Source organism: Moschus berezovskii, chromosome 12 (assembly GCF_049115385.1).
Source record: "Moschus berezovskii isolate FMDL1 chromosome 12, NW_MosBer_1.0, whole genome shotgun sequence".
NCBI lineage: Eukaryota > Metazoa > Chordata > Mammalia > Artiodactyla > Moschidae > Moschus > Moschus berezovskii.
In genome coordinates this window covers 85359577-85383335 of record NC_142471.1, presented here as the reverse complement: position 1 = coordinate 85383335, position 23759 = coordinate 85359577, and the positions used below count along the sequence as shown (strand labels likewise).

Below are 23759 nucleotides of genomic sequence, written 5' to 3'. Positions count from 1 at the left end.
GAGGAAGAGATGGTGTGAGTTTTGGTGGATGGGGCAGGCAGAGAGGGCTTCCTGGAAGAGGATGACTAGAGATGGGCTGGGAGGATGGGTGAGACTGAGAGGGATACAGGGCTAGTGGGGAAGGACCAGTGCTGGGACTCAGCAGGGGCCTGATAAAGGTGGGGGCTGAGGTCTGGGCTTAGGGACTGGACCCAGGAGACAGGACAGTGAGGTGCATGCACTTCTGGACCACAGGGGCAGCGGAGGGGTGTGGCTGCCAAGATGGAATGGGGGCTGGGGACTAACTTTATTGATGTCTGTAGAAAAGTCTTTCTCAGCAGGCAGGGCTGGAGCTGCCCAGGGCCTCCGTGGTCTCCTTAAGATCAGGCCCTGCTATGTCCTGAGTCTGGTGTCCCTTGGTGGTGACAGGGCGAGCCTGGCTGCCAGACTAGATGGGTTGAGGTTACGGGCATGGAAGAAGTCCAAGATCAGACTTCCAAGACCTCAGGGTCATTTGCAAGGAGGCAAGGCAAGGCCAGAGGGCTCCAGAGGTTCTTCTAGCTGAGAAAGATGAGGGGACCTTGGTTTTGACATTTGCACCTATGAGCCTGGGTCTGCCTGGAGCCCCCGGCTCAGTTGTCGCCTTCCCTGTAGTGGCCACCAGGGGGCAGCAGAGGAACAGCAGTGCCCCTGCGCCGATGCCTGTGGGCAGGGGGCCCTCTGTGCCTCTCTGTCCTCTCAGCGGGTCCCCTGTTGCTCTTAGGGTGTCTCAAGAACGGCTTCTCTGAATTCCTGACCCTGACCCAGGGGACTTGATGATGCACTGACCTCCCATCCCTCCCCCAGTTCGGTCCCAGCAGATAGGTACCTAGTTGCAACATCAACCAAGTATTGCTGGCTCCCCTTTCAACCCCCCGGTTTTTCGACATCCCCAAGGGTACCCCACATTTCCATGTACCTGCCTTTTGCTGCCTTGCTCCTCTTGTCCCTCCATCCCAGCTCCAGCTTCCGTGACTACCTGTTTCCTTGGAGGCCGCCCAGCTGCAGGCTGGCCCAGGCATGTGGTCCGGGCATGTGTTTGCTTGTGTACACGCCATGCCTCCCTCACGGCCTCTCACACACGCAAATGACAGATCTATGGTTCCTCTTTGGAAGTGGTCAGATGGCAGCTCTAGGCCAAATCCTTCTCCCTGTGCCTCTGTGACGTCAGACTGAGGCTGGTGAGAGGAAGTGGTCAGGCAGCGGGTGGCCGGCTCCAGGAGGGCGGCCTTCTGGGGGCGGGAGCTAGGCCAGATGGCTCTGGGGCCCCTAGCAATGTGGCCTCGGGTTTTCTAGAAGCAGAAACCTCGCTACTTTTCATCAGTTTCCCAGGCCTGCCTTTCTCTGGACTCCAGCCTGGTTGTTGATATTCACATTTCAGACCCTGAGGGTCAGATCCCGGTCTTGCTGTTCTAGTCACAGAGCAGAGGAAGGGACCTGGGGGTTAGCAGGTGCCAAGCGTTGGGCGCTCAGGCCCTTCCTGTCCCCACGTGGCTGGCGTTAGAGGGTGGCTGGTACTAGTGGGCAGCTCCCAGGACAGCGGTTCTGAAGCCAGAGGGCCCTGGGGAGCATAGGTGGGACTCGGGAGCCAGAGAGCCAGGCAGGGAAGGAAGCAGGCCTGCCCGAACCAAGGAGAAGGGCCTCAGTCCAGGGCGGATTCTCTCCAGCTTCACTTTTGAGGTTCTGCCACCTCATCCTCTATCTGGCTCCCAGCTCCCCAGTCTGGCCCCGGCCCACCAGCCTGACTAAAGGTCACACCCCGAGTAAGCCCTGCCTGGGGCCGGGTCAACTTCTCTACCCATGGATGCTGTCACTCAGGACCTCAGCAAGTGTGACCAACACTCCATGCAGTGGGTGGAAAACTTGATTAAATGATGTTCGAAGGCCGAAACTATCACCACTCACTGCCTGCAGCCCCCGGCCCCAGAGCAGCACCAGGGACCCAGAGCTGGACGGAACAGGAGGCCCAAGGTCAAGGGTAGGGGCTGTCCTGATGCCTTTGTATCTTGGGGGCCAGCTGGGAGCATCCCCGTTCTCCCCCTGCTGACTTCCCCCAGAGCTGGACATAAGGGTGTCTCCCCTTGCTCACCGTAGCCACCCTCCCTCATCACGGAGCCACCCTGCCTCACCAGGCTCCCTCCTGGAAGCATCTGTCAACCACCCCAGTCCACAGACCCCGTGGCTTCATCGCCCACACCCTGGCATGCCTTGCCCCTGCTCCCATCTGTCTGTCTGCTGTTCTTGGCTAGGGGCCGGGCGGGGAACCGGCACTGGACACCGGCCCTAGGGTGATGTCTGGCTCACCGGGAGCTCACCATTTTGCAGATGGACTTGGCCTCCTCGGAGAACTTGTGTGAGTACACCTCCTCTGTCTCCAACACCCGGCGGTCCACCTCCTCCCGCTTCACCTTCTCCTTGCGGCCGCGGAAGGGCGACTGGCCCTCGATCATCTCGTAGATGAGGCAGCCCAGACCCCAGTAGTCGGGGCTCAGGCCGTACCTCTGGTTGTTCAGGACCTCTGGAGCTGGGGGCAGAGCAGGAGATCCAGGGGAGGTAAGAGACAGCTGGTGGTGGGTCAGAGCCGGGCATATGAGGCCAGGACTGGGATGCTAATGGGGCCTCAGGACGTCCTGCAACCAGGAGTGATGGTACTGTTCATAGGAGGCCTGGGGCTCCATGGCTGAGATCCCGTCCCGCTGCTGACTCCTGCCCACCAACTGCTAGAAATACCTCCTCTTCCTGGGAGCCTGCCTTGGTTGCTCTTCTTTGTGCTCCCAAAGGACTCTGACTGTGGCTTCAGAAGCCTGACCATGGTGGATGCAAACAACCCGTTCTCTTGACGTCTCTCCCACTAGACTGCGAGCCGCCTCATTCCCTGCCGTGCCTGATGAAAGGTATGATGCCTGGCATAGAGTAGGCATTGCACACACATTCGTTTCAATGAATGAAAGTGTGTCCACCCAAAGAAAAGATGATTTTAAATGTATCTGGAATTCCAGCAGCGTCTCACTATGACTTCCCTAACACTTTGATTAAATGGATGATAGATTCACCAGAGAAGTGCAAGAGAAGATAGGCAGGCCACATACATCCAGGAAGGCAAATGTATCCACATGGGTGTGGACACTGTGCACGAGAAGATTACACAGATGCCCAAGCAGGCACACACAGAGTGCACAGATGGATTTATCCATCCATCACTCACCCATCCATCCATCTATCCATCACCCATCCATCCCATCCATTCATCATCTATCCACCCATCACCCATCCATCCATCCATCATCCATCCATCTATCCACCCACCATCCATCACCCATCCATCATCCACCCATCTATCCACCCATCCATCCATCACCCATCCATCCACCCATCATCTATCCATCCATCACCCATCCATCCACCCATCATCCATCCATCCATCACCCATCCATCCATCATCTATCCATCCATCCATCACCCATCCATCCATCACCCATCCACCCATCACCCATCCATCCCATCCATTCATCATCCATCCACCCATCATCCATCATCCATCCATCCATCACCCATCCATCCATCACCCATCATCCATCCATCCATCCATCACCCATCCATCCATCACCCATCCATCCATCACCCATCCATCCATCACCCATCATCTATCCATCCATCCATCACCCATCATCTATCCATCCATCCATCACCCATCATCTATCCACCCACCATCCATCACCCATCCATCCACCCATCATCTATCCATCCATCACCCATCCATCCATCATCTATCCATCCATCCATCACCCATCCATCCATCACCCATCCATCCCATCCATTCATCATCTATCCATCCATCATCCATCACCCATCCATCCACCCATCATCCATCCATCCATCCACCACCCATCCATCCATCCATCACCCATCATCCATCCATCCATCCATCACCCATCATCCATCCATCCATCCACCACCCATCCATCCATCACCCATCCATCCCATCCATTCATCATCTATCCATCCATCATCCATCACCCATCCATCACCCATCATCCATCCACCCACCCATCCATCCACCCATCATCCATCCATCCATCCACCACCCATCCATCCATCCATCACCCATCATCCATCCATCCATCCACCACCCATCCATCCATCCACCACCCATCATCCATCCATCCATCCACCACCCATCCATCCATCCATCACCCATCATCCATCCATCCATCCACCACCCATCCATCCATCCATCACCCATCATCCATCCATCCATCCACCATCCATCCATCCATCCATCCACCCATCATCCATCCATCCATCACCCATCATCCATCCATCCATCCACCACCCATCCATCCATCAATCACCCATCATCCATCCATCCATCCATCACCCATCCATCCACCCATCATCTATCCATCCATCATCCATCCATCACCCATCACCCATCCATCCATCCCCCATCCATCCATCACCCATCCATCTATCATCTCTCCATCCATTTATTAACCCAGTCATCCATCATCCATCCATTATCTATAACCTGTCTATCATCTATCCATCTGCCTATCCATCAGCATTCACATAGGTACACACACCTCCTGCATACACACAGACACATAGCCCATGGGTCCCCCAATATCATGCAATCTGAAAAGGACCCTCTGGCCCCAGAGTCCAGAACCCTGAGCGTGTGCTGCTGGCGTGAGATCAGAGGAGGACAACAGCATCCCCGTCTATTGGAGCTTTCTCCAGTTCCCTGCCTCCCGGGTGAGCGGATGAGTGTGTTTGAGGTGTATGGGCAGCTGTCCAAGGAATACCCCTACATGGAAGGCAGACCCAAGGAGGCTGGTATAGCTCCAGGGCAACAGTCTCTGAGAGGCTCAGGGGATTCAGGGCAGGAGCCAAGGCTGGGCCCCACTTGGGACGGGGCTTTGCGACACAGTGGGTGGTGTGCTCCTCTTCTTTCTGGGCCCTTCCTAGTGACCTCCCCGCTCTCGAGGTCACTCTGAAAGGCTGTCTGCCAATTTACCAGACCCCTACTACACCCACACCCCAGGCAACTCGGTGTGTCAGCTCTGAAACTGCCCTGGGAGGGGTCTGGCTTTGAGACACAGGTGGGGCTGGAGGTGGGGGCTGCAGAACTCAGTGTAGTCAAGACACCCCGGGGCCCCAATGCTTCCCCAACCCTGGCTACAACTTCCAACCTCCCACGTGACTACTTCTGCAAGTTGCACAAAGAGGCCAGTGGCTCTGAGGGACCACCTCGGGGAGGAGCCATGCCTACACTCACCCATGTAGCCAACGGTGCCCACCCGGCCGCGGATCAGGTCTCCCTCGGGGATCTTCACAGCCAGGCCCAGGTCAGAGATCCTAATGTGGCCTGATGGGGGACAGCAGGGTCAGTGGGTCCCTGTGGACACCTGGTTCACCCTGGGCAGGGCCCTAGACTTGCCACAGGGCCCTTGCCTTTCATTTGTCCCAAGAAGAGTGGTACCCAGTTGGGCATGCAGGGTGACTACAGACCATCGCGAGAGTCAGGTGTCAGAGGTAAACGTCAGGGGTAAACGATTACTTTGGGGGAGAAAAACATAAAGATGCAACAGGACCCCTAGATTTGGCTGGATGATGGCAGACCGGCCTCATAAGATACCCTAAGGGGCTTCTTGGAAGGCTAACATCACCAAGTTTAAGATGCCTTGGCCCGATTCTGGGATTGCTTCATGGGAAAATGGGAAATTCTCCTGACATTTTGCAACAGTTTGCTTAAGGGGAAAAATCACAAAGCCACTTGGGAAGCAACTCCCTGTTCTGCCTTGTTGGTCTTTGGGGTTGTTTGTTTGTTTTCCTTTGGAGAACCTGCCGCCCAGACCAGCAGAGACTGGGAGGTGGCACTGGAGCTCCCGGGCCAGAACTAACCCCCAAAGGCAGAGACAACCCTGTGCGGACAGCGCGCCTTGGCACTGTCTCTTCCAGCGGCCAACCTGGCAGGGCCATGGCCTCATTTGACCCTGCAGGAAGGAACATTGACCCCCCCTCCCCAGCCTGGACTTCAACAAGGCCCAAAGCAGAGAGCCCCTCCAAGAGGCTGGAACTGAGTGGAGCCCGCTGGCTCGGTGGCCCCCGACGAAGTCAAGAACAGTGCGAGGGGAGACAGCATGCAGATTTCAGCTATTGGGTGACAGATTGGTAGTAGGCACGGTTCTGAGACCAGCAGGGAACAAGAACCCCTGGGGGCTCTAAGTGCATACACAGAGGGGTGGTGGGCCCTGAGCCCTCTGCCCGACAGCATCACACTCAAACTTCTCCTCTTCTCCAGGTCTTCTCCCTCCCCTGCCCTCCCCTTGGCCTGGGACTTGCTGGCAGGGAGACGTAGTTTTAGGTCTCCACTCCCCACTGATATTTGTGGGGGGCCTTGGTGAGTAGGCTCCTCTGAGCCTCAATCTTATCATCTGTAAAATGGGCACAGGGTCAACTGGCCCTGCTCCCTCTGTAAAGACGGGACGATTTAGTTAGATAGAAGATGCGACAACCCTTTCCCAGGTGTGAGACTCTAAACAGTCATGAGGGGCTCCTGTGGTGGCTCTTTGTTATCTGTGTGTGTGCGCAAACATGCGTGAAAATAACAATGCTGACAGAGGAGTGATAACACCTAACAGGTAGCTGGCTTCCCTGGTGTCTCAGATGGTGAAGAGTCCAGCTGCAATGCAGGAGACCCGGGTTCAATCCCTGGGTCAGGAAGATCCCTTGGAGGAGGAAATGGCAGCCCATTCCAGTATTCTTGCCTGGAGAATCCCATGGACAGAGGAGGCTGGTGGGTTATAGTCCATGGGGTCGCAAGGAGTCCATGTGATTGTGCGATCGAGCGACTAGTCATGCACGCACACACAGCTGATAAAACAACTTATCAAGGTATCTTGTCAGAACCTCAGCACCACCCTCCACCATCTGAAGAAGGCAGGGCAAGGCCCACTGTTCCCATGTCACAGACTAGAAAGCTGGGGTGAGGGAAGCTGTGAGTTAAACGTTTGCCCAGAGTCTCTGGAACCCTCGACTCCTCATTTGGGGCTGGTTCTCTTTGTCTCCCTGTCCCCCACCCTCCACTGAGCCACATCCTTCTTCTCCAAGTAGGAGCTTTGTCCACGCCCTCTGCCCTCCCGTGGACCCAGGGTCAGCATCTCTGAGTCTCTGTTGGAAGCCTCCCGCTCAATCTGGGTTGTGACGCTCAGCTACAGAGCCGGGAAAGGATCCCCGGGGCTGCTGCCTGACTTACCGTAGTCGTCTAACAGGATATTTTCAGGTTTCAAATCTCTGAAAAGGAAAGATCATCAGCATGTGAGTGTGAGTGTTCTGGGTGGCAAGGGCACGCCAGCACCTGTTGCCGACCCCCTTGAGCTACTCAGGCCTGAGTATTCCCTCCCCAACTCTGGGCTCAGGAGGTCTGGTCTCTCTCTGGGTCAAGACCATCTTGGGCTCACTTCCCTCCCCCCTGTATTAATTTTAAAAAATGCTGGTTTGCCATAGATAGCCTCTTGACTCTGCAGAGTGACTGAAAAGGAGTTAGGCAAAGGCTAGTCCATGCACTGAGGGCCCCGGGGGCTGGGAGGTGACAGACCCCCTCCAGGGATGGGAAGACCTCGAGGACTCCGGATGTCATGAAGGCAAGAGCCAGGCCTGGGGATGAAGGGAGAGAAGTTACTGAGGACAAAGCCCTAGCTGAAGAATTGGGTCAGAGAATTGTAAGGGAGAGAATGGTAACCTCCAGGACAAAGACCCCCTTTGGGATAGGGCCCCCGGGAAGCCTGGCACTTTCCCCAGGTCCATCTGAGCCACAGCCTGGGAGAAAGCACAGCCACCAGGCACAGCTGTAGACGCAGCCACCTCCTCCTGTCCCCAAGGTCTCTCTTCTCTTTACAAAACATGGTCATGCTCATGAGAAAGAGAACCTTTCCACTGTAAGGGGGAGAGGCAGCAGAAGTGTCTGGTTTTATTAACAAAAGCTCTTCTCTGTGAATTAAAGAATAACCAACAGAATAGGGTGTGTAACTTGGGTAAGCCATTGTCCAGATGCCACACATGGCATCTGGACTGAGGATTTGGTTCTCAACCAACTGGCTTTGTTCATTAAACTGAGGGCAGCTGTCCTCATGGGAAGAGGTTCATGCGCCCAAATCCAGTGATGCAAGCTCACAAAGTGATAATTGGGGTCTGTATGTGGTTACTTATTACAACATACTTTTGTTGCCATTGTTATTAATTTCCATGCTTTTGATGTGCTAACCATTCCAAATAAGGGCAGGAGACCTCATTTCAATTAATCGGCCACCACCGACCACCAGCTTGGAAAGACAGCTGGCTAGTGGGCACAGAACCCACACCCACAGAGAAACTATGGCAAGTGGTCGGGCCAGGGAGGCACCGTGGTTCTCTTCCTCCCTAGTATTAATAGAAAGGCTAGAACTTGGAGGGATGCCTTTTTTTCTTTCTTTTTTTTTTTTTTAAGAGAAAAACAATCAAGTGGAGGATTCTTTTTTCAACCCTTAGGGAAAATTTTCTGACTCTCTTCTCACTTGAATGCAAACAAAACAAAAACATAAATTGGGAGATGTGGGGGGTGGGAGAGGGCTTGTCATTAAGACCATTCTTCCTTATTTTCAATACCTTGGGCTGCCAAGATATTCTTAGCCAACAGCCCTGTGACAAAAGTCTTCAAACTGGGGTGTGTGTGCCCAGTGGGGGTGGGGGATGAGCGAGTCACCCATGTGCTAGGACTTCAAGAATATGCATTTCTAGATCCTTAGCATCATAATGCATCTTATAGGATCTACCCTCCCACCTGTCCTTTCTCAATAGCTCTTCTCCCAACTGACAGAAGAAAAGCAGGTTCCTCCCTACTCCTGCATATTGCTATGGTGCCCAGCTCCACAGGGTGAAACCTCCAGGGTCCCAATTAGAAGTGGGACCTATTAATCATAATTATAAGGGCAATTCAACAGAAGAAATTATTTTAACACTTAGAGCCTTATGGTCAGTGAGAATTTTTAAAAACTCTTACCTATATCCATATATTTCAGAGTGGAATGCTGACCATTGACTTTTATGCAAAAAGTATATTACAGTAAAATAATAGTCTCTGGGGGTTGAAGGAAGTAGAGAAGGATAGAAAATTCCTCACCATTAAAGAGTTTTCATGCATTTTTCTAGATGCATGATGGTGGAGGTCAATTTGCTACAGCAATTAGATTCCACTGGATACCTTTAGATATGTGATGTCACTTGAGTTCAATTTTAAAACATCAGTAATACTAGCCACTATTTTAACATATGATGGACTATTTTAGGTGTCTACTTAGAACATATGAAGGCACAGAGATTTTCAAAATTCTTGGAGGAGGCCTGCGAGAAGAGTTTGAAGGCCACTGCTCACGGAATCTGGACACCTGATCCTGGGGTGGGAGAGACCCGGGTCCATTCTGATGCCTGCTTCAGTGGGGATCCTACAGAAGTCCTGTAGGGGTTGGTTCCGGATCAGACCACTAGGCTCCACTGAGCTTCCTGGGAACTGGATGGGAAGGGACTAGTGGCCCAATCTCATTGACTCTGAGGGAACACCTGGCCCCTCCTAAATGATCCCCCTCCCTTTCTCAGTTCCAGGGTGGGAGTCTGTCTGACTCAAGGGCAATGACCCAGCCTCAACTCGAGGGCAAGGATGACTGACCAATTCAGAGCATGGAAGGGTTGGCCTCACTCCCTCAGGCTTAGATGGGGGGACCCGGGGTTGCCCACTCACCTGTAGACAATGTTCTCATGGTGGAGGTCTTCCAGCCCACACAGGATCTCTGCCGCATAGAACAGGGCACGCTCCTCCTCGAAGCCGGGGTTCCCCATGTTGTAAATGTGGAACTTCAGGTCCCCGCCGTTCATGATGGTCAGGACCAAACACAGTGCATCCTTGGTCTCATAGGCGTAGGCCAGGTTGACCTGGGAGCACAAGACAGCCATGCGGTGGGGTTCCAGGGATCCCGACATCTGCTCCTCTTCCTCAGGGGTTCTTGAATCTGGGTGGGAGGACTAGCGTGGGGAGCTGCAGCCGCTTCACACCACCCCCTGCGCCCCATCGGTGCCCCTCCATCCAATTCGGTGGTTCCAGGCAAGGAGGCAGAGTCAGAAGGGGCAGTTGGCACCTTTCATGGGACCCGACAGGACGGTGTCTGTTGCTTTCATGTCACAAAAGCATGTGCGTGCATCAGGTGGTTAGAACTTCTGTCCCCTCTGGGCATCCCCTTACAAAACCCGCCAGTTCTGGGGAATGCAGGCAGTCTTGGTGGATGGCGCCACTTGCCATCAGGCACAACTCGTGGGGGTGTAACTGGGAGAAATGCACACGCTCTCTGACAGAGTGATTCCTCCACCAGGAATCCATCCCCCGGACATCCCCACAGTAATACGCCAAAGGGATGTTGAAGGATGGATAGACCTGGGGCAGCCTTGTCTGTTGTGGTACCTTCAAAACCAGAAGCGATTTCTACCTGTGGCTGCACAGGTCACAGCCTCTCTCCTCCCTGTACACAGGAATGGTGCACAGCTTTAAAAAGAGGCGCAGCTATCTATCTGGTTATGGAAGATCTACAATTGAAGGGGAGCGATGCTGCAGGCTAAGGTTTATTGCAAGATCCCATTGGCTAAAAATAATAAAGCCTGTATGCGAATCAAGTGAAGTGAAACGCCTCTGTCGTGTCCGACTCTTTGCAACCCCATGGTATACAGCCCGCCAGGCTTCTCTGTCCCTGGGATTCTCCAGGCAAGAATACTGGAGTGGGCTGCCATTTCCTTCTCCGGGGGAATCTTCCAAACCCAGGGATCGAACACACATCTCCTGCATCTCCTGCATTGCAGGCAGATTCTTTACCATCTGAGCCACCAGGGAAGCCCAACATGTCTGCAGTGGCTACTCAAAGAGAGAGGCTTCTATGTTTACTTGGCATCCTTCTGTGAGGTTTGACTTTTTACCCATATATATATTATGTTTTATAATAACAAGTGGGAGAGATGCTGAGAGCTGGCCAAACATAGGTCCCCTTCCAGGTCCCCAGTCTCCCCTGCGGTGGGCTGCGGTCGAAGACTGAGGGTGGAGGTGAGGGGCGTCACCGAGCTGTGAGGATTCCCCCACTCCCCCAGCGGGTGTGGAGGAGCATCCGTCTGCGGGAAGGTGGAGGAGGACGCCTCATCTGACAGGACTTCAGATGAAGTCCTTTGCCGCTTCCAGCTACTCCGAGTTGGGGGTTGGTTTGTTACTGCAGCAGAGCCTCGCCTGGACGGAGTTAACAGGCGCGTATAAACAAGATGGGCCTGACGCTTCGGCCTCCTATGATGAAATCAGCCTAAGGGGTGTGCGGAAACAAAGCTCCTTGGCTGGGCCCCTTTCTTCCACGGAGGTGTTAACAGAAGCTCGCGCCTAGAGGGGAGCCAGCCTAGCTCCAGGGACAGACACAGTCAGCCCCAACTGCCTTGAGAAGGAGGGAGCACTGGGCTGCTTCCTGCAACGCACTCCTCACTCCCCTCACTGCGTCCCACGCCTCGGGGGACCTGCTACACTTCCGGTCACCTGGAGGGGGCTCCCTACACTTCCGGTCACCTGAAGCGGGCTCCGCTACACTTCCGGTCACCTGGAGGGGGCTCCCTACACTTCCGGCCACCTGAAGGGGGGCTCCACTACACTTCCGGTCACCTGAAGGGGGCTCCACTACACTTCCGGTCACCTGGAGGGGGCGCTCCGGTACACTTCCGGTCACCTGGAGGGGGCGCTCCGGTACACTTCCGGTCACCCGGAGAGGGCTCCCTACACTTCTGGTCACCTGGAGGGGGCTCCCTACACTTCCGGTCACCCTGAGGGGGGCTCCACTACACTTCCGGTCACCCGGAGGGGGGGCTCCGGTACACTTCCGGTCACCCGGAAGGGGCGCTCCGGTACACTTCCGGTCACCTGGAGGGGGCTCCCTACACTTCCGGTCACCTGGAGGGGGGCTGTCCCCGGGCTCTGACACTCACCACAAACCGACTGTTGACCTTCTCCAGAATCTGCTTCTCGTTCAGGGCCATGGACTCCCCTTTCCTCTTTTTGATCCTCTTCTTCTCCAGGCGTTTGCAGGCGTACATTTTACCCGTGGCCCGCACCTGGCAGGCACAGACCTGAGGGGCAAACGAGAAGACAAGCGCAAACGGCACGTGAGACCAAGCCGTTCGGAGGCTCCCCCAGGCCAGGGCGCGGTGTCTCCAGGGCTGGGAACCAGCCTGGGGGTATCCAGCCTCAGGACTGAGCAAGGCCTGGCCATGGACCCGCTGCTCCCAGGGCCCTGCCGTCAGGATGACCGTGGTGCCACCTCAGGTGAACCCAAGCCCTTGGAGGTGGAGAAGCAGCCATCTATACCAGTTTACACGGCTGGCCGAGGCGGAAAGAACCGTTCCTGTCTTGGGGCAACTAGATTTTCTCTGTCCCAAGCTTCCAACCAGATGCAGCCGCTAATAACTGGGGACTTTGAAGGACCAGCCGCTGGTAGGAGAGGCTTACTTGGGGAGGGGGGTGCAGTCATGGGAGCCCCCTGGGAACTCTGACTGTATAATTTAGAGGAATGAGACCCAGGGCATTTGGATCTGGTCTTGGTTCTGCCCCTGTTGAGCTGTGTGACCTTGCCTGGGTTACCTAACCATTCTGAACGTCAGTCTTCCTCATCTCTAAAACGGGAATGACAAGGTTGGGGAAGGTCAGGTTAAGCATGAAAGCGCACATTAACAGCACGGCCGGGCCATACTTAGGCTCCTCATGTCCTCACTTCACCCTCCAAACACAGTCAAGGAGGCACATTTCCTTCTGTAGACTTGAACCCTGCCTAAGGCTGGCTCCAGCATCTCCATCCAGCCACCCTCCTTCCCTTCCTCAGACACCGGTGACCTTCCCAAGGCCCCAGCCTCACCCGCCTTCTCCACCAGGGGGCGCGTGACCCAGTCAATTGCTCAGAAGCCCTGCTTCGGACACTTTTCAGGCCAATCCGGAAGGGACAGAAAAGATGACAAGAGTCCAGAAACTTTTCCTGAATATGTGGGTGTTCACTCACCTCCCCAAAGCCCCCTTTTCCTAGTACTCGGTACTGCCTGAAAGTGTTTTTGGTTACCGGTTGCCTGAAAGAAAAGCAAAAATCCAGCATGGGTCTCATAGCATTAGGATGCAGAATTAGACAAGGGCGGCATTGAAAGAAGCTGAGCAGGGCAAGCGCACACCTCCAAACCCCGCCCTGGGGACCCTCAGGAACCACTGCTGCAGACGCGACCCCCAAACACTGGCTCAGGGGCTGGGTGCCCTCGGCCCTGGACTGGAAGGAAAGAGCAGGAGGCTTGAAAAACGTGAGCAGAGGCTGCTTCACTGCACTTTCCCTGTGGTTCCCCTCTGTCTCCCAAATGCAAATCCTGCGGCTGCACTCAGAAGGAAGCTGTGTCCTTGGTGCAGGGAGAAGAGAGAGGGCTAGGAGTCAGGCTTGGTGTCCCGCGAGGCCAGGAAGGAAACCGCAGCCCTGCGTCCACACCTGCCTGGCGGAACAGCTTGCGCCTCCTGTCCCCAGGCGCCCGAGCTGTTCCTTCCTGCAGACGTGCCCTGGGAAGGCCAGCCTCCTGGGAACAGAGAGGCTGCTAATCCCCATGTCCAGTCTGGTTACTCTCTCACCAAGGACCAAGGGCATTGGACTCCCCTGAACCCCAGGACAGGAGAAGATCCTGTCTGCCAAAAGGTGTGTGTATGTGTGTGTGTGCGTGCTCTGTCACTTCACTTGTGTTCGACTCTTTGCGACCCTATGGACTGCACCCTGGATAGGTTTCCAGTCCATGGGATTTCTCAGGCAAGAACGCTGGAATGGGTTGTCATTCCCTTCTCCAGGGGAACTTCTCAACCCTGGGATTGAACCTGCATCTCTTATGTCTCCTTCTTTGGCAGGTGGGTTCTTTACTGCTAGCGCCACTGATATTTTTGACTAATCACCTTATGTCTCTCAATTCCCCATTTTAACTAGCCAAAACCATTTCTAATGTCTAATGAGATGAGCCTCTGATCATGGGGCAAAGCTGGGGCTCATGGAGTAAAGAAAGAAAGAAATGGCCACCTAGTTGCGGCAAAGGACTCCACCTTGTAGATTGCGTGTGTTTTTTCATTGCTGGCCTATTTGGCTACGAAAGTCAGGTTCCCCCCCTCCCTCTTTTTTTGGCTTTAATGAGGTGTAATTGACAAAGAGTGTACAACTTGATGTTTTGATATATGTATCATCCAGTCAAGCTAATTAACATCCTATCACTTCCCCAAATTAACATTCCCCTCTCCCTCCCTTCTTTCCTTCCTTTCTTCCAAGGACACTTAAGATCCACCCTCTTAGCAAATTTTCAGTAAATGATACAGTACTGTTAACTCTTGTCCCCATGTTATATGTGAGATCCTTAGAACTGACTCATATTGCATGACTTCAACCTTGTACCCTGGGCCAACATCTCCCATTTCTCCCATCCCCTCTCTGCCCCTGGCGACCACCACTCTACTCTCTGCTTCTATGAGTCTATTTGGATTCCACATATAAGTGAGATCACGTAGTACTTGTTTTTCTGTGTCTGGTTTATTTCACTTAGCATAATGTCCTCCAGGTCCACCCATGTTGTCATAAATGGCAGGACTTCCTTCTTTTTTTTTTTTAAGGCCGATAGCATATTAAAAAGCAGAGACATTACTTTGCCAACCAAGGTTCGTCTAGTCAAGGCTATGGTTTTTCCCGTGGTCATGTATGGATGTGAGAGTTGGACTGTGCAGAAAGCTGATCACCGAAGAATTGATGCTTTTGAACTGTGGTGCTGGAGAAGACTCTTGAGAGTCCCTTGGACTGCAAGGAGATCCAACCAGTCCATTCTAGAGGAGATCAATCCTTGGTGTTCATTGGAAGGACTGATGCTAAAGCTGAAACTCCAATACTTTGGCCACCTCATGTGACGAGTTGACTCACTGAAAAAGACTCTGATGCTAGGAAGGACTGGGGGTGGGAGGAGACGGGGACGACAGAGAATGAGATGGCTGGATGGCATCACCGACTCGATGGACATGAGTTTGAGTGAACTCTGGGAGTTGGTGATGGACAGGGAGGCCTGGCGTGCTGTGATTCATGGGGTTGCAAAGAGTCGGACACGACTGAGCGACTGAACTGAACTGAACTGAATACTCCATTGTGTAAACACGATCCTATTTTACTCCCATGGTCATTGCAGCATTATCCACAATAGTCAAGATATGGAAACAACCTAAAAAGCCATCAGTCGATTAATGGGTAAGAAGAAGCAGCTTTTATGATATTAAAATCGGCTCTTGACTCTCAAGGACTATCTTTGAGCAGCCCCAAATCCCAGCCCGAGGTTCTTCACCAGCATGGGGATTGGCATGAGATTGCTGCTACTGCTGCTGCTGCTAAGTCACTTCAGTCGTGTCTGACTCTGTGTGACCCCCATAGACGGCAGCCCACCAGGCTCCCCCGTCCCTGGGGTTCTCCAGGCAAGAACACTGGAGTGGGTTGCCTGGCATGAGATTGGGATGGGCCAAAGAACTGGGTCAGCTCGAGAAAGACCAATGAATCTCCAGTCACCCAGTGACTCTTGAGTGAATCTCCCATGGAAACTCTTCTCGCTGCTGGGTCCTGAAGAGGATTTGCGTTTCAGTGGAAATCACAGCTTTGGCACCATGCTGTTCTCTTAGGCGCTGTTCTTGTGGCCACTCCCTGGCCTGTCTGGAATTCCTGTGTGTGATTCACTGCCTCTTCCCTGGTGTTTCTTTAGGAAGCGGGGTCCAGGCTGCCCCTGTGCTGGACTCCCCCACGCTCTGGGTCATGCGCACGAGCAGCCTGGCCTAGAGCAAACCCGCCATGCGCCTGCATCCAACATGCGGCCCTGGGAAGCCTTTCCTCCAGCTGCCCTCGAAACCACATGAAGGCGTCCGGGCCTAACAGTTTACGATACATGGAGAACAAGCAGTCGGCCGACATTACCGCAGAGCTCCTCTGCTGGGGGAAATGAGTGTAATACAATTTCCGAGGAATTTCTTGGTTAACCTTGGGAGGGAAAAAAATCCCTTTAATATTTCAACAGCACAGCACCAACAGGCCATGATCTTGTTAGCAAGAAAAAAGGTGGGGGCCGGGGGCGGGGAAGTGGGGGTGCTGTCAGTCATTTAGGGCATTTTTAGGCCAGGGTCCTGCTTTGCTGGCTTTAACAGCTTCATGGCCTCAAAAGGACATAACTCTTTTGAGGTCGACACACCGATTTTAAAAGTCCATTTCTCTATTTCATGTGTTTGGTCCTGACAAGTAAAGTGAAAGCCAGGGGCCACAGCTAAAGGCTTCCTTTGGAACAGGATGTTGGATAAACTAAGGGTGAAGGTGTTGAGCCAGGGACCTGGACTTCAGATTCCAGCCTTGCCAGGCCATTGCTGTGTGACCCAGGGATAACCCATCAACGTCTCTGAGCCTTGCATCTTCAGTAAAATGGAGATATTGAAAAGGTAATATATATATATCCAAAGGTTCTCTGTAAGCCTCTAAGTGTCAGATGTCATTGTTAGCACTCTTAAGGATAAAGGACAGGGCCCCTTCTGAGCGTCTCTATGGTAACAGTCCCCATTGTTCGAAGCAGCTTGTTCACGGACACAGGTAATCCCAAGAACCTGCAGTCATTTGGCAGAGGGGCACGCTTAGGCTTTGAGAGGTGAAATGAGATGCCCACGGTCTCCGTTGGTAAGCGGTGCAGTTGGAACGGGGGTTCAGACAGTCTGTTTCGGAGACCAGGTTCGGCATCCTAAGCCCACGCCACCACCCCAGGAAGGTGGGCACAGATCGGGATTGTGTGATACAGCCCAGGGCTCCAAACTGTGGAGCAAGGTGGGGCAAGATGAATACCTCCCCACCAGACTGCGCCCCGCAAGGGTCAACTGCTCCCTCCAAAACATTAGACAGGTGTGGTGATGGCCGAGCCACAGTGCTTAGTGACGACATGTGACAACAATGACATTCAGCTGTTCACCTCCCAGGGAGGCCGGCTTTGTTGAGGCGTGTGCTGTGCTCTCATCACAGCCTCACCATGCCCACGAGGCAGGCACTATCATCCCCACATCACAGGCGAGGAAGCCGAGGGGTGGAGAGGGGAGCAGCCCTCCCCTGGCCCCGCCGGAGGAGGCCGAGCTGGGACTCAGATCAGGCTGTGGGCTCCTGGCGGCCCACGCGTGGCTCCTGGAGCCATGACGTGCATGGGCAAGGTGGCCAGAGGCAGGCCACATGCCAACACAGAAGCCCGTCCACTGCTCCTCTGTCACCCCATCGGTCGGGGTGGAGACAAACGTCCCCCAGGATGTAGGGCAGGGTGTGTCCTCAGATCTCCCTGAAGAGGGCAGGGAGGGCAGCGAGTGTAGCTTTTCAGGGGTTTGTGCCCCCCAGGATTGCGTCATAGGCATCTGCAGGGGACTCATCACGGATCCAAAACACGTGCAAGAGCAGGAGGGTTCCTGGCTTTCTGACCACAGTGTACACATACAGCAATGTGCGCCAGACCTCCCGGCACAGGAACCCTGGTGATGGGAGGGGGAGCTCCCATCCTCACCTACCAGCTCACCCCGTATGGCTTTATTTTTTATTTATTTGCTTCCCTGGTGGCTCAGACAGTAGAGAATTTGCCTGAAATGCAGGAGACCCGAGTTTGATCCATGGTTGGGGAAGATCCCCTGGAGAAGGGAATGGCAGCCCACTCCAGTATTCTTGCCTGGAGAATGCCATGGACAGAGGGGCCTGACGCGCTACAGTCATGGGGTTGCAAAGAGCCGGACATGACTGAGCAAACTAACAGTTGATTTACAATGTTGGGTTTATTTAATTGTTTTTTATTTTTGGCCACACTCTGTGGCATGTGGGATCTCAGTTCTCTGACCAGGTTTCAAACCCACATCCCCTGCATTGAAAGGCAAAGACTTAACCACTGCACCACCAGGGAAGTCCCCACAGTATGTCTTTAATGCAAACATTGCCCTGACCTGCAAATCCTGGGATGCTGTAGTGGGCAGAGCACCACTCAGGGATCTTGGGCCGGGGTCCCCCCTTGGCTGCACTAACCCCTCTTGGGTGACCCAGCAAGCCACATACTCATGGCCTCTCCTTTCTCATCAGTTACACAGAGGCCACCTCTGCCTGACCAAGTCACTGCTGTGTGTGCAGGAGCTCTTTGAAGAGAATCAGTTCAGTTCAGTTGCTCAGTCGTGTCCGACTCTTTGCGATCCCATGAACCGCAGCACGCCAGGCTCCCCTGTCCATCACAAACTCCCAGAACTTGCTCAAACTCATGTTCATCGAGTCAGTGATGCTATCCAACCATCTCATCCTCTGTTGTCCCCTTCTCCTCCCGCCCTCAATCTTTCCCAGTATCAGGGTCTTTTCCAATGAGTCAGTTCTTCACATCAGGTGGCCAAAGTATTGGAGTTTCAGCTTCAGCACCAGTCCTTCCAATGAATATTCAGGACTGATTTCCTTTAGGATGGACTGGTTGGATCTCCTTGCTGTCCAAGGGACTCTCAAGAGTCTTCTCCAACACCACAGTTCAAAAACATAAGGTGGCAAATAAAAGACGTGAAAAGGTGCCCGGTCTCACCCACGATTAGAGATGAAAAAGTAAACAAGAAGGAAACACGGCTCTCACAGGCCAAGGACAGTGTGGCCAAAGCTGAGGTCAAGCAGACACCCAGGGCACTGGTAGGAGCAGGAAGTGGGCAGCAGTTGGGGAGGGAGATCTAGCCGCTCCTCACAGCTGAAAACCCTGCCCCTGGAGTTCCTCTGCTAGGAATATCTATGATGTATCTCTGAAAGTACATAAAGATGTATGGCCAGGGACTTCCCTGGTGGTCCAGTGGCTAAGACTCTGCGCTCCCAGTGCAGAGACCCAGGTTTGATCCCTGGTCAGTGAACTAGATCCCACAAGCTGCAACTGAAGATCCTGAAGGCTGCAATTAAAACTCAGCACAGCCAAATAAATAAATGGCAACCCACTCCAGTACTCTTGCCTGGAAAATTCCATGGACTGAGGAGCCTGGTAGGCTACAGTCCATGGGGTCGCAAAGAGTCGGAGACGACTGAGTGACTTCACTACTCACTACTATGTAGAAAGTTATTCACTATTTAGGGAAGGTTGCACACAAAATGAGAGCAATCTCCAACATCCATCAATAGGGGGTGGGTTACACGAGAAATGTGCACATCTCTGTAAGACTATGTGCATGCATGCTAAGTTGCCTCTGACTCCGTGCGACCCCATGGACTGCAGCCCCCCAGGCTCCTGTGTCCATGCTATTCTCCAAGCAAGAATACTGGAGGGGGTTGCTGTGCCCTCCTCCAGGGGATTTTCCCAACCCAGGGATCGAACCTGAGTCTCTTATGTCTTCTGCATTGGCAGGAGGGTTCTTTACCGCTAGCGCCACCTGGGAAGCCCTAGTGTAAGAATGTGGCAGCCCTTTATGTTGGCAGAGCAAGACTTCCCAAAGACAGTGAACCAAAAAAAATAAGCACAGAATGCAGAGTATACGTGTGAATGAGTGTGTGTGTGTTGCATGCACGGTAATAAGCATAGAGCATTTCTAGAATGAAATGCTAGAACTCAAGAAATGAACAGGAAGAGAACACTTCATTTTATTTGAGCCATGGACCCAAGGGAAGTAACTGATTTCTATATAACTTGTCACGGGAAAAACTCATATCCCCACCCCGCCGACACACACACACTTGTACACACTCGTGTGTGGGGTGTGCCACCCCGGAAGCACTCACCTTTCCAACCACTTCCACTGGAGAAAGCGATCAAAATACATGCTGTCCAGGTACTCGTGGAAGGGTTCTCCCCTCAGGTAGTCGTGGACAGACCTAGCTCGGAGGGGACAAACGGGTGAGCACCTCACCGTCCTGACTCTGCAGCAGGCCACCGCCCGGCCTCCTCCACCTCCAGACTGTGGAAAGGCAGACTCACAGGGGCCTCCAGCAGACGCAGCGGGAGGGGAGCCAGGCCCCGGCCATTCTACAAAGCTTGTCTGAGACTGACTGAGTGACCCGCAGACGTGTAGTCACTACTTGCCTTGGGCACTGCTTGGGCTCCGGGACACAGCAGTGAGCAGCCTTGGCATTGTGTGGGGGACAGACCACGAATAAATAAATGACCTCAGGGGCATGTTATTATGAGTTAGCAGGAAGTGAGGCCCCTGAGGGGTCAGAGACATCTCTCTGAAGAAGGGACAGGAGCTGAGATGAGAACTGAGCCATGTTTAACTATGCACAAGGGAGGGATTGGGACTTTGAGGCAGAGGGTGTCTTGGCAAGAGACCGAGGGCCACGGGCTCTGGATTTGGTCAGGACCAGTGAAGCCCCCTGCAGTAGAATTTACTGGGCATCTGCTGTGGGCCAGGTCGCAGGCCAGGCCCTGGAGGGTTCTGAACTTGGCTGCAGGCAGGGCTGGGCTTGGTTCTCTTTAAAAAGCGGCCACACTGACCAGTCAAACCCAGGCGCATGGGACCTGGGGAAGGGAGGGGACACTCAGAGTGAGAGAACCTTGGAGACTGAGTCCTGCCAAACTGAGAACAGGGTCCAGCATGGGGGGCCAGGATGGCCACTCCCTCAGGAAAGGGGGGCAGCCCAGGGACCCCCCACCCGCTGTCAGGGCTGACCCTCGGCCACCTCCAAGCCCGGATTCTGCCCACAGTGGTCTCTCCCCCGCACCTGCCACAGGGCTGGGCCTCAAGCTGACCTTCCCCAGAACATCCCAGCTCTTCCCACAGTGCATGGAGCGCTGGCAATAAGCCATGCAAGCAAGACTGCACTCTTGCTCTCAAGGTCTCCCTTGAGTGACACGCACACAGCAGGTGCCCAATTAATGTCCGGGCTGCGAGCTCTGAACAAGGGTGCACTCACACCTGCTGTGATCTTGGTGGGTAAGTCTGTTTGTGCCCCTGCCTGTCACCTTACGGGGAGGGCACATGTGGGCACAGGAACGGGTGTGAGACCAGTGCCTACATGCAGCTTCGTGGCACATCTGTGAGAGATGATGGCGCCTAATCAGTGCTCGGCTGGCACCACACCCACTGACGTGTCTCATGTCTCACTGCAACCTGCGATGAGCTGGTGGGGTGTGGCCGGGGGCAGCCTGCAGCCTCGCTCCAGCAGTGGTGTGGGTGGGTTGCAGCGGTGGGGTTTGGGGTGGGCAGGAAGGGTTTCCAGACCAGCCAGAGTGGGGCAGAGCTTTACACATGCCTCCATTTCAGCGGCCTGGGAGCTAGTTGGTTTCAACATCATCTGAAGCACATGTTTTCTCTGCAGTTGGCACTCTGAGCTCTTTTTCCTTCATACATAGGCCGCTGGGGGGCTTGGCAGGGGCCCTTGGGCACTGAATACCTGCCCCTGGGTGCCCAGCGCTCCGGGGTTGGGGAGGAGAGAGGCAGCGCCCTTTCCAGGTGACCAGGTGGAGACCCACAAGGAGGCTGAGGGTCCTGACCCCCGGACAGGGACACGAGGGGAGGCCAGGGCCCGGGGCACTTACTGCACGCAGGCTGAGAAGAGTTCTTTGCAGGGTTTCTGAAGGAGCTTCTCCTCCGTCTGGGAGACCAGGTCCTGTCCAACTTGGGTGATGAAAATTGGGGACTGGAGGCAGGAAGAGAAGAGGAGGCATCAGTGAGGCAGGGGGCAGGGGGCCGGGCTGCCACGGGGACCCTTCCCGCCCACACCTGGTCCTGGCCCCCCCGCATGGCGGTGGGTGGTGCAGGGAGGTGGCGGCGATGGAAGGTGGTGACCCAACTGGCCTGGACTTCAGGTCAGATTTCTGGTTCTGCTGCTGACAGTGTGGTGACCTCGTAAGGCCACCCTGCTCCTCGGAGCCTCACTGTCCTCTTCTGCGAACACAGATTGTGACATCCCGTGTCCGGGGCTGTGGCCAGAATCGAGGGAGGAGTGTGAGCACTCACAGTGAAGGGGCCCCCTAGAGCTGCCCCTGTCCCTTAGTCACAGGGGGGCTGTGTCCTCGGAGGGCGGGTGTCAGAGGGTCTGGAGCAGGCGAAGGGGCGTTGGAGGGGTGGCTCTGCACCCTGAGGAGCAGGGGAAGGTGGTGACCTGCTTCGGGCCTGGTTCGGGTTTGCCAGGTCTGTGCCCCACTCCCACATGACTGCTGGAGCTGTGGGCCTTGCTCCAGACACGGCCTCGCTGTTATCAGGAGGATGGTCAGAAATAACCATTTCTCCAGGAACCAGTCAATGAAGCTGTATGAGGTGGATGCTACTATGATGCTCATTTCACAGATGAGGAAACCACAGGTTCAGAAAGGTTAAGACCTTTGCCCAAGGTCACGAGCAAGCGGCAGAGACAGGACTTATACCAGGCTGGGTGGGTCTAGAGTGAAGCTGGTGGGAAGTGGTGGGGTGTCTGGACCACCTGTGTGGGCTCCCTTCTTTCACTGCCGTCTCCCAGGAGGCCTCTGAGATGTGACCTTAGCTGTGGGTAACCTGGATCTTACATAGAAGATGCTACAGCTCAGGGCGGTGAGCCACTGGCCTCGGTGGTGGTGGTGGGGATGTTATTGCAGAGGGTTGGGGGTCAGCTGGGAAAGCTTCTGAGGAGAGGGTCAGAGGCAAAGCAGAATGTGGCCTCAGACCTCCGACCCATCCTGGGCCCTCCTGCCTGGGCCCTCCCCACTCCTGAGCAGACAGGAGCGGCTTCTGGGGGTCTGGGGGCGGCTCAGCTGTGCATGAAGTGACAGCACTGTCATTCCTTGGAGCCGGCTGGCAGGAGAGTTCTGGGGGCGCTGCCTACACTCAAAGCCCCGAGGGGAGTTAATAGCTCTGGTGATGACGCGTTTGGTTTAACGACCACAGATTTAAATTCAGTCTGTGGCTCGATGACGTGAAGAGACGAAGCGATTCCAACCAAACCCCCTCTCGAGTGACTCTGGGGAACGACACCTTCTGCCAAAAAGAAAGGAATAAGAAGCTGTCAGCAGCTTTAAGCTGCGAACGTAAAAACCCAAACCTGCTGGGAGGGTGGGCCATGCCACTGCTCAAAGAGGCATTTGCTGTTCTAGTCACATCAGGGGAGTCTGAGGGTATTGGTCCTTCCCCCCGAACTGAGAAGGCTCTTCCCACATGTGGGGTCTGATGCCCTAAGAAAAAGGGCCCTGGGGTCCCGGTGACCACAGTCTGTCTTCTGTGGCTTGAAGGTGGGAGAATTCCACACGGTTTTAGATCTCTTTCCAGGAATCTAATCCCTGCTGGTCCCAGGAGGCCTGTGAGGTAGGCTGGAGAAGGGAGGGATGTTTCCTCCAGGCCAGGTGGGCTCTGGAGAGGAATGTCCCCCTCACTGCCCTGAGGGCTCAGGAATGCCACGAGAGCTCTGGCGGGCAGGGTTGTGGCTCTCTCCAGCAGGACTGCCCCTCTGGGATGGAGCTGAGGGTCAGGATGGAGGGGAAGGATTGGGGTCATTCTCCTCCGTGTCACAGATGTTCCCTTAATTTCTAACCAAACAGAAAAGACCACGAGGCCCTCGGATATTCGTGGGGCTGAAAGCAGCCTGGAGAAGGGGAGTTGGTGGAGGTCAATGGTAAAATTTTCCCTGGGGCCTGGGACCCCCTTGGGCCAGCAGTGTTGGAAGTGACACTTTATTTCTTTGGTCACCAGGTGGTCTCCT

General features: G+C 54.5%; 1 protein-coding gene across 4 annotated transcripts in view; it reads right to left on the bottom strand.

Annotated features, from left to right (window-relative positions):
* The window catches only part of GRK5 (G protein-coupled receptor kinase 5), a 234187-nt gene that overhangs the window by 7276 nt on the left and 203152 nt on the right, over positions 1-23759 (bottom strand). For all 4 annotated transcript variants that reach the window (XM_055424547.2, XM_055424545.2, XM_055424546.2 and 1 more), the window contains 8 exons: positions 21628-21728; positions 19872-19964; positions 13116-13179; positions 12052-12192; positions 9794-9984; positions 7277-7314; positions 5297-5386; positions 2334-2542 (listed from right to left, as the gene is read on the bottom strand). In XM_055424547.2, coding sequence (XP_055280522.1) covers positions 2334-2542; positions 5297-5386; positions 7277-7314; positions 9794-9984; positions 12052-12192; positions 13116-13179; positions 19872-19964; positions 21628-21728 — 927 coding nt within the window. The remainder of the gene's footprint in view (positions 1-2333; positions 2543-5296; positions 5387-7276; positions 7315-9793; positions 9985-12051; positions 12193-13115; positions 13180-19871; positions 19965-21627; positions 21729-23759) is intronic.